The sequence below is a fragment of the Vicugna pacos genome, chromosome 36, assembly GCF_048564905.1.
Source record: "Vicugna pacos chromosome 36, VicPac4, whole genome shotgun sequence".
Lineage (NCBI taxonomy): Eukaryota > Metazoa > Chordata > Mammalia > Artiodactyla > Camelidae > Vicugna > Vicugna pacos.
In genome coordinates this window covers 4,815,832-4,825,933 of record NC_133022.1, presented here as the reverse complement: position 1 = coordinate 4,825,933, position 10,102 = coordinate 4,815,832, and the positions used below count along the sequence as shown (strand labels likewise).

The window sequence follows — 10,102 nt, the reverse complement described above, 5'->3', positions numbered from 1 at the left end:
AATCCTCCAATCAAACAGCAGAGGTATTCCAACTAGATAAAGAACCCAGATGCAAAAGATGACACTGTATATGATCCTACTCATATTAGATGTTCAGAAAAGACAACTTTGTGGGAACTGAAAGCAGACTGATTGCCTGGGGCTGGAGACAGTAGAGATGGCTGACGGCTAACGGGCACAAGGGAACTTACTGGAGTGATGGAAATATTCAAAAATTGATTTGTGGTCATGGTGGCACAACTTGCAAATTTACTAAAGAAGGAAATGCACACTCAGAATTCTATATTATGTAACCAAGGGGTGACTGCATGTTTTGAAAACTGCAGTGCAATAGCACTAATCCTTAGTCTGTAAAATAAACATTGACCACTGACAAAGATGGACAGCCATTGGAAGTCTCATACACTGCGGAAAGGATTGCAAATCGGTTCAGTCACCTTGGCAATGGGATTTGATGTCCACCCTCTAACCCAGCAAATCCAGTCTAGATACATACTCAATAGAAATGCATGTATGTATGCACCAAAGTCATGTGCAAAAATGTTCATTGTAGGTCCAAATGGCAAACCACCAAAATGTACATCAGCAAAATGGACAACTAAATAATGGTTTATTCATACAACGGAACTAGAATTGCTTGCAACCTGGATAAGTCTCACAATGATTCTCTTTATATTTAAGTCAGAAAAGTAGTTATTCTGGGGAGGACGCCAAAGGGGGCTTCTGGAGTGCTGCTCATGGCCATTCTTCTCTGGGTGCTGCTAAATGGATGCGTTCCCTTTGCAGGGTTTAAGGAAACTTTTTACACTTTGGATGTGCATGTCTTCTGTATGAATAGAATACTACGTATGCATCAGTAAAATATTTACTACAGTTATACAACAGTATTTAGAGTAGTGGAAAGCTATGTGAAGAGAACGTGTGGGTAGTGAGATTTTTTGAGTAATTTAATACATTGTATATGCACTTACCGTTCAAAAATACAGAATGTAAGTATGTTTACGGTCAGAAAAATCAAGAATGGTATTCTTATTTTGAGTGTGGTACTAGTAGATATTTCTATTTTGGCAACTTGTTAGGGAAAACAAATTGTCTTTCCCCTCATAGAATAGCAAATACTATAGATAATTCACAAATGAAGTGTATTCTAATTCCTCTTAAAAAATAAAAACAATGAAAAGGAGCACGAATGCAGCTGTGCATAAAAATCAAAGCACGTGGGAAAGTACGGTGTAGAGGTCAGATCCTGCAGGCAACGTTTTGATTCAAACCTCACCGCATCCCCATGTCCTGGCTCTGTGGCTTCAGCAAGTTGCTTACGCTCCGTGCATCCTCTTTAGGTGCTTGGCACAGGGCCTGGTGTGTGATGCAGTAAATCCATAGCTAATGTTCCCCCAAATTCTGAAAGTTAGAATGACACAATCACTACCCTGTTCAGACATTAAAAGGCTGAAAAGTCCATAAAGATAGAGTTTTGGCACACTGATGAAAGTGAACACAGAGAAATGAAACAAAAATTAAATGTTGTATTAGCTTTCCAGGGCTGCTGTGACAAAGCTCCAAACTGAGTGGCTTAAACAACACATATTTATTTTCTGAAAGATCTAGAGTCTAGAGGCCCAAGAGCAAGATGTCAGCAGGTTCAGTTTGTTTGAGGCCCCTCTCCACACCTTACAGCTGGCCACCTTCTCCCTGTGTCCTCTCATGGTCTTTCCTCTGTGCATGCACATCCCTGTGTCCATATTTCCTTTTATTTAAAAAAAAAAGCCATACTGGATAAGGGCCCATCCACCTGACTTCATTTTATCTTAATTACTTCTTTAAAGACCCTCTCCTGATACAGTCACATTCTGAGGTTCTGGGATTTATGACTTCACCATGTTATTGTGTTTAGAGACAGAAAGAGTAAAAAAAAAAACATTTAATAACTTGGTTTTGGGTAATTTTTGAAAATTGGAATAAGTTTTAAGCATAACCCTTTTTCCCAAAGTGTTGAGCAGTCAAAAATGTACAATAGTATTGCCAGAAAAAAAAAAACACAGATAAAAGCTGCAAATGGTTATCAAATTTTTTCACAGGGAGAAAAAGAGCTCCTAAGCTTAAATAAAGATGGTGGGGATGAAGGGAAAATCACACGGAAACCATCATTGGTTTAACTACATACAGTAAAAACTTTTCATATGAGAACCATGTAAGAAGCCAAGGAGGGGAAACTTCATTACAATGGACCATTGTTTGTTACAAGAGCTTATGTAGATAAAGAAATTCTTATCTTCAGAGTTGAAAGAAGGAATGATAGGAACGAATAAAAACGTAACAAAGCGTTTTACAGAAATGTGAAGATAAGAGGAAAAACAATCAATATCCTTTGAAATCAAAGAGTTGTACGTGTGTGTGTTTAAAATAATTACAAATGCCTAGAAGCCATTACCACTAAGATGTGAACACCCTGCATGATTTAAATCAACGCCAGCTGTGTATCTAAAGCCACAGGAGTCTTGCAAAGTTCCCTCCCACAATTCTGCTTCCTGAAAGTGGAAGCAGCAAGGTGTGGGGGCAGTTTTGCACAGACTGGTTGCAACACTGTAATAAGAAATGGGGGGAAAAAACCCATCTGGCCCATGCAGGACACCTCAAAGGGGCAGGGGGACAGCCTGCTGGGCATCAGGACACATTCCAGTGAACAGGCTGCCCAGGAACCTGGCTCTTTCTGGTAAATCCCAACACCAGCCAGGAAGATGAATGCCCGCAGCCTTGGCTAGCCTGATGGAATGCCCTCCCACGTGCGTGCGGGAGGCTCCGCAAGAAGGCAAGACAGGCACACCTGTTGCTACTCCTGAGGCCTGCCCACCAGCTTAATAGGGAGCGCCTCTGGCCAGAAGTGTTGGCATCACCTGTGAGCTTGTGGGAAAAGCTAATTCATGGGCCCGACACACTGAATGAGAATCAGTGGAGAAGGGGATTTGGATATTGTGTTTAAGCAAATTCAAGATGATTCTGACACACTTTAAAGTTTGAGAACAAATGATGCAAAGAAAAAAAAAAAAGACTGATCCTGCATCCCCGCCGTTTGCTTGAGGGCCTCAATGACCATACAATCATAAGAAGCTTAGTAGTTTCAAAACGGTGGAAACAAAGGAAAAAAAGAATAAACCCGCCACTATCCCGCCTTTTACGCACCTGTCACATCGAGATATGAATGAACAGAAGCAATCTTTGAAAACTGTGTTTCATTTTGAGTGAGCCAAGATCTTTATGCCATTGGGCAAAAAGGAAATTTACCGATTTATTAGAATCGCACATCAAACTCATGTTTGCATCAAAATAATCAAACAACTCTTCATCAAAATACAGGAAAGAGAAATCAGACAGTTAAGGAGACTTGCCCTTTTCAACTCCAGCGGTAGAAGCATGGCTGTTCTCATTAGCTCCAGACAATACTTCGGCAGCGGGGCGCCAAGAGGGCTGGGGATCTGCTGCACGTGCCTTCAAGAACTCCTTAAAATGCTCCATCTTCTCAGCTGGGGAAGGAAAAACGCTCGCTGTTTCAAACTCCTCCTTCACGGGGGTTGGGGGACGGGGGGGTGCCGTCAACATCATTTCTCAGGGCGGAAGCTTTGAACCTCGGAGCTGGAAATAGTGCCGTAACCAAGCTGAGGCTGGTGTGGGCAGAGATGGGCCAGAATGCATCACATCTCAGCCTACTTTCCCAAGATCTTACTTGGCCCCTCTCACAAAGGGATGCCCAGGGACTGCATGCAGCACACTGGAGTTAGGAAATGGCAAAATGTTTAGGGAAGCTGAGAGGCTCGAAGGCGGGCAGGTAAGCGCAGGGGATTCCCCCAGGGGCTCCCCCGACATGCAGACTTGGAGACCCTCACCCGCAGCACGACGTTCCTTGTGCCTCTGCGCCAGGCTCAGGAGCGCGCTCTTCACGTGAAGCTGTACACGGGGCCTTCCGAAGACGCTGATTTCAACGGAGTCCCCGGATCGCACCGTGTTCACGGAAAGCAGGGCCTGGCTCATCCACTGTATCCTTGGAAGGATGTGTAGCTCCGGGCCTGACAAGGAGAGAGACACCCCTGGCTGTGGCATGGTCGAAGGGCGGAGGGGCTAGCAGGGAAGCGGAGGGCCGGGAGCGGGCACCACGGGGCAAACGTGGCCCGAGAACCTGGGCGCCAGAGGCAGAAGGCTGCTCTGCCGGCCTCCCTCGGGCTGGGGGCGGCCAGACCTCCTGCGCGCCCGGTCTGCTCACCGAAGACCTGGTCGGCCAGCCACGCCTCCAAGTAAAACACCAGCGGGTCTTCCAGGTCCTCCACGGGGAACCACCACGGCCGGACGAGAACCCGCGGCGGCAACATCAACAGCCCGTCGCCCTGGGCTTCTCCCTCCTGCGCCTGCGCAGCCCCTCCGGGGTCGCCCATGCCCGGGTCAGCGCCGGGGGAGCCCGGTGTGAGCCACTCTCGCGGGACTTGGGGAGGGGCGAGTCGGCCTTTATGCTCCTGGGGCCCCGCCCCTTCCGGTGCCCCCGCACCCTGTTGCTGGGAAACGCCCCGCCCCTTCCAGGACACCAGCTTCCCGGCTGATGTGGGGCACGTGGGTTTCCTCTTCCACCGTGAGCTGGCTTTCATCTGACCCCGGTGGCTCTCAGAGGCTCTCCGTGGTCATCCCCACTGGTCAGGTGACACTTAGTCCCAAGGCTCCCAACACAGCGTGTGGCTGATGGCCTGCGTAGTTGGAGCTGGGGACCTGAGTGGGCGGCCATAACTGTCAGTGCCCGGGTGAAGTTTTCTGCGAGGCCGGCAGGTGGGTCAGGCCGAGGGCAGGCCCGTGGAGTCTACATCCTGGCTCTTCTGCAGTCTGTGATCTGTCCTCTGATTCTCTGGTGTGTTAGCAATTCAGAAGCAAACAGGTGTGTCGTGATTTCAAATATAAACGCCATAGTTGGTCATTCTAGAAAAAGAGCCAGTGAAGACAATTCCTGTTTGTTTCCGATAATCCTCAGACAGCTAATATTGATGCACACTTCTCCCCAGTATGCTTAACTTTAACGTAAGAATTTAAATTATAGCAGGGGAGGGTATAGCTCAGTGGTAGAGTGTGTGCTAAGCATGTATGAGGCCCTGGGTTCAAATCCCCAGAATTTCTGTTAAATAAATAAATAACCCACCTAATTACCTCCCCCAAGACCCTCCCCCCAGTTTAAATTATGAAAGATTTCACCCATGCATGAAAGTTGTATAGCGGAGACTCATGCACCAACACCCTCCCGCTTAAAATGTTAACCATTTTCCCACATTTGCCTCACTTCTCTCTTCTTTAAAATAAATATCACTAAAGCATCTTTCCTTTCCCTCCCCACAGGGAATCATTGTACTGAAGTTGGTGTGTATCAGCCATGTATGTTCTTATATTTTCTCCAGTGCAGTTCTAGAAATAATATTTGACAGTTGTCTTAGAATAAATGGCATCTGATGGGCAATTTTGTTCTTACAATTAGTTATGATGTGTTTTTTGTTTAATCCTTTAATTGGAGAGTTTCAGTCATTTACATAAAGGGGATATTTTTAATGGGCTGCATTTCCTCATTACACCATCTAGGCTCCAACGATTTATCTAGAGGAGATAATGAATCTAATTTTACCGGATATTTTTATTTCCTCAATATAATGCTAAAAATCAACATAATAATACATGTGTATTTTAAAACAGAACCTTGGGGCTATAAAGTATGCCTCAGTCTCAGTATTTTTTTTTTCAATTGTATGTATTTTGAATATCTCTAGTTTAAATTGAGTTTACCTTACCTTCGTTAAGGTGTCTTTTGTGCTTGTGTGTTTTGGAGGAGGGAGGTAATTAAGTATATTTATTTATCTTTTTTTAAATAAAGATAGATTTAGAGAGATACACACTACATAGCATGCAGGCTGTTTCAGAATGAGAGAGAAAGGCCATGAAATGTGGGGTTTGGGTGCTCAAGTTAAAGTAAATGTAGGTACACACTCCATAGACAGAATTCCTACCATCTTGGTATACGAGGGAGTGAAGGAGGCCACCAGGCATGGTGCTGCCTGCTTTTATGGGCTGGGGAGCTTCACGTGCCAACAAGTGGGATATTTATTTATCTTTTGATGGAGGTACTGGAGACTGAACCCTGGACATTGTACATGCTGAGCACGCACTCTCCCACTGAGCTATACCCTCCCCTAAGGTGTCTTTTGAGAAATAAAATTCTTAATTGTAATATAGTCAGCTACATAGGTCTTTACGGTAAGTGCATTCCTCGCTCTGCTTAAGAAATCTTCCCTGCCCTGCGGTCTAAAGACATTCACTGTCCTTTCCATTAAGAATGCTGGAGTTTCTATCTCGACGTTTAAATCCTTGAATCATCTGTGGTTAATTTACTTTTTCATTGAGCATCATGGAGGTATATAAGTTCAACTTTTTATAAATTGATAAATTTTTTTGTTTGGACTACTCTTTTAGGATGCATCTCTAAAGTGAGGCCCCTTCAAATTATATACCTGGAAATTTTCAGACTCCTTTATGTAGCATGAGTTGGCCACAAGGCTGGTTTGTGGCTACCCAGTTCCACAAACACAGTGCCCCGCCCACAACACCCCATTCCCAGGAGGACCATCTCCCACCTTCCCGAGCCCTCCCTTCATTCCAAGCACTGGTGGGCCGAGCCAGCTCTGAGTTTGCAAGGGTTTCCACTGCTTTGACGCATTTCTTCTTACACCAGAACCCCTTGGTCTTGGGAGTGCGTGGGGAGAGGATGCTATTGATTCTTCCCCTAGAAACAAGTGTTTGAGCTTGCTCCAGGAAAGGCAGGAGGCCACGTTTTGGAGTGTGAAGACCACACACCTAATAAAACTGAGTCTAAAGTGGAGTGTTCTCGCCCTCAGCACACTGGGGCAGGACCCCGGGACTTCACTGCACAGGCGAACCCTGCAACTCCCAGGGACTCAGGAGTAATTCCTGCCATTTAACAAAGAGGAGAATGAGATTCAGAAATTCATTATCTTCAAGGGTCATGATGGGGGCTCTAAAGTGGCCCCATGGTTCAAAGTCCTTGAAGGCCCTAAATCTGAACTTTTGCATCTACCCCAATTTCAAAATTCACATTGCATGCACTTCCTGGCTGCTCTGTAACAAACTGTGTGACCCCAGCTTCCAGCTCTAAAGCAACTTGTTTCATTCATTTAAAAATATGGGAGGAAGGGCAGGTATAGCCCAGTGGTAGAGTGTGTGCTCAGCATGCGCAGGGCCCTGGGTTCAATCCCCAGTAGTTCTGTTAAAAAACAAAACCAAGTAAAACCACATTGCTTTAAGTAATATGCAAGATCCACCCACTGAAGGCATGATTTCAATGATATATGGCTTCACTGACGGAGATGCAGCTGGCTTGGTGACATCTAATACCCCTCAGCTGGTTTTTATGGCCACTTCTAGGGCAGAGCTCTCAAGTTCAATCAAAACATGTGTGCTGTTCTTTTGCAACCACCAGTGTAATCAATTGAGGTAAAGGGCAGTGACTAAAACTAGCAAATGAAAGGTTATTAACTGGGTATTCAAAAGGTCTGGAAGTTCTAGCCCATAGGTATGAATCACAAAGATGAAAATGTTCCTTTATAATCGAGACTTAAAGGACAGAGGCCACCTTAACTGAAGACTAAAATTAGCATCACTAATAATGGGGCAAATTGACTACTGGTTTGTCAATTCCATGAAAACAACAAATCAGACTATTTTATAAAGAGACTATCTTATTAATCAAAGTTATTCATATTTCAAACTCTAGATCAAAGACAGAGAAAGAACATTTTGAGGGGTCGGGGAGGGTATAGCTCAGTGGTAGAGTGCATGCTTAGCATGGATGTGGACTTGGGTTCAATCCTCAGTACTTCCATTTAAATAAATAAACAAATCTAATTACCACCCCACAGACAAGAAAATTTAAAAATTTATTTTAATTTAAAAAATTAAAAATTAAAAAAAGAAAGAATATTTCAAGAGAGTAGGGAAATTTTTAACATCGGCTATATGATAAGGTAGTATTTGATTATATGTTCTATCATATATAACTTCTATAATGTGTTTTTTATATAAGAAAATGTCCTTGTTTTGACAATATCTATGCAGTGTCGATATCTATAATTTACTTACAAATAGTTCAAAACTCCCCCAAATGAAATTTTATTTTCTGTCTATATATATAGTGCCAATGTGACAAACGTTTACAGTTGGTTCTCAGTAAAGGACATCCAGAATTCTTTTTAATTTTCTGTTGTTCTGAATGTTAATGAAAAGGAAAAGAAGGATTAGTGGATCAGGTAGCTGGTTAAAAAGGAAATTTTCAGAGGGAAAAAACATATAACCTACCCCTAGTGAGGACTTCCCTTATTATGCCTTCTAAACCATCCCACCCCCCACAAAGAGTCATATTCTTTCTTTGGCTGGAAGTTTGATATTGTATTTAAAGAAGTAGAAAGAGGGGCAAAGGAATTTGCGTCCAATTTAAGAGTCTTAGAGAGAAGCCTGCCTAACTCTACAAATGTATTTCAAACTCACAAAACTCTACAAAATTACAGGATAAACAACCAGGATTTGAATTTGGGGTTCAAAAATTACAACCATCAAAAAACTTTGACTTGAAAAGATGCATGCACCCGTGTTCATACTGTGTTTACAGTAGCCAAGACATGAAAGCAACTTAAATGCCCATTGACAGATGACTGGATAAAGAAGTTGTGGTATTTATACAATGGAATACTACTCGGCCATTAAAGAGAATAAAATAATGCCATTTGCAGCAATGTAAATGGACCTAGGGATTTTCATATTAAGTAAGATGAAGCAAATATCATGTGACATCACTTACACATGGAATTTTAAAAAATGATACAAATGACCTTATTTACAAAACAGAAATAGACTCACAGATATAGAAAACCAACTATGGTTACCAAAAGGGAAAATTGGGTTGATAAATTAAGAATTTGTGATTAATAGATGCACACCACTATGTATAAAATGGAGAAACCATAAGGACCTACTGTATAACAGAGGGAACTATATTCAATATCTTGTAACAACTTACTACAGAAAAGAGTCTGAAAAAGAATATATGTAACATATAACTGAATCACTTTGTTGTATATCTGAAACATTGTAAGTCAACTATACTTCAAAAATATATAAAATTTTTAAAAGGTAGAAGAAAAAAATGGTATGGGTTAAACAAAACACACCTGGAAGAGTCACTAGGCCTGGGGAAACCAATCTACAGGGTGTTCGCCTGCCAGGCGTGCCTGTATCCTCAGCCTCTGGGAAACAGTGCGCTTCCAAAGGTGTGTGATGCCTCAGGTCTGATCCCGCCCTGCTTGCTCTCCGTCTCAGCTGCTGCCCGCCCTTCAGAGGTGCATAACCCCTTCTGGTTCCATCGCATGCTCTATCAAGTCTCTCCAAATTGATATACAACCTTAATGTGATTCCTATCAAAGTGCTGTCAAGATTCCCTTGTAGATATCAAGAAGGTTGTAATTTACATTTATAAAAACAAAGGAACTAAAATAGTGAAAACACTTTTGGAAAAAAAATGATCTGCCTGCCTAAATTTAATTATTATTATATAGCTATAGTAATCAAGATGATGCGGTATTGGTAAATTGAATGTAAAATGTAGAGGTATAAAACCTTTAGGAAAAAAAAACATAGGATGATATCTTTGGGAACACAGGCTGAGACATCCTGAGATGTGTCACCAAATGGTTGATATATACAAGAAAAATTGGACCTCATCTAAAGTAAAAACTTTAAAAAGAATTTTTTGACGAGGGTGGTACATAACTTTATTTCTTAATATATTTATTTTTAATGGAGGACCTTGGGGTTGAACTCAGAGTCTCGTGCATACTAATATTACACTCTTCCCTTGAGCTATACCCTCCCCTTAAAGTAAAATCTTTTGTTTCAGGAAAAGCCCTGTTAATCAGATGAACAGGCAAACTAAAGCTAGGAGAGAATTTTTATGAATCCCATACCCAACAAAAGTCTAATATCAAGAACACATAAAGAACTCTCAAAACTCAAGAGTGAA

General features: G+C 42.5%; 1 protein-coding gene across 1 annotated transcript; it reads right to left on the bottom strand.

Annotated features, from left to right (window-relative positions):
* Positions 1-3,372: 3,372 nt before the first annotated feature.
* Positions 3,373-4,424, bottom strand: LOC140691660 (oocyte-expressed protein homolog). The gene is made up of 3 exons (XM_072955524.1): positions 4,256-4,424; positions 3,882-4,061; positions 3,373-3,521 (listed from the first exon to the last, which is right to left on the bottom strand). The coding sequence occupies exons 1-3, from the start codon at positions 4,422-4,424 to the stop codon at positions 3,373-3,375; spliced, it is 498 nt and encodes a 165-aa protein (XP_072811625.1).
* Positions 4,425-10,102: the final 5,678 nt, after the last annotated feature.

Coding starts and splice junctions, on each gene's coding strand:
- LOC140691660 (XM_072955524.1), bottom strand. CDS start 4,424: ATGGGCGACCCCGGAGGGGCTGCGCAGGCGCAGGAGGGAGAAGCCCAG. Junction 4,062..4,255: donor GCTGGCCGACCAGGTCTTCG/GTGAGCAGACCG, acceptor TCTCCTTGTCAG/GCCCGGAGCTACACATCCTT. Junction 3,522..3,881: donor CAAGGAACGTCGTGCTGCGG/GTGAGGGTCTCC, acceptor TTCCTTCCCCAG/CTGAGAAGATGGAGCATTTT.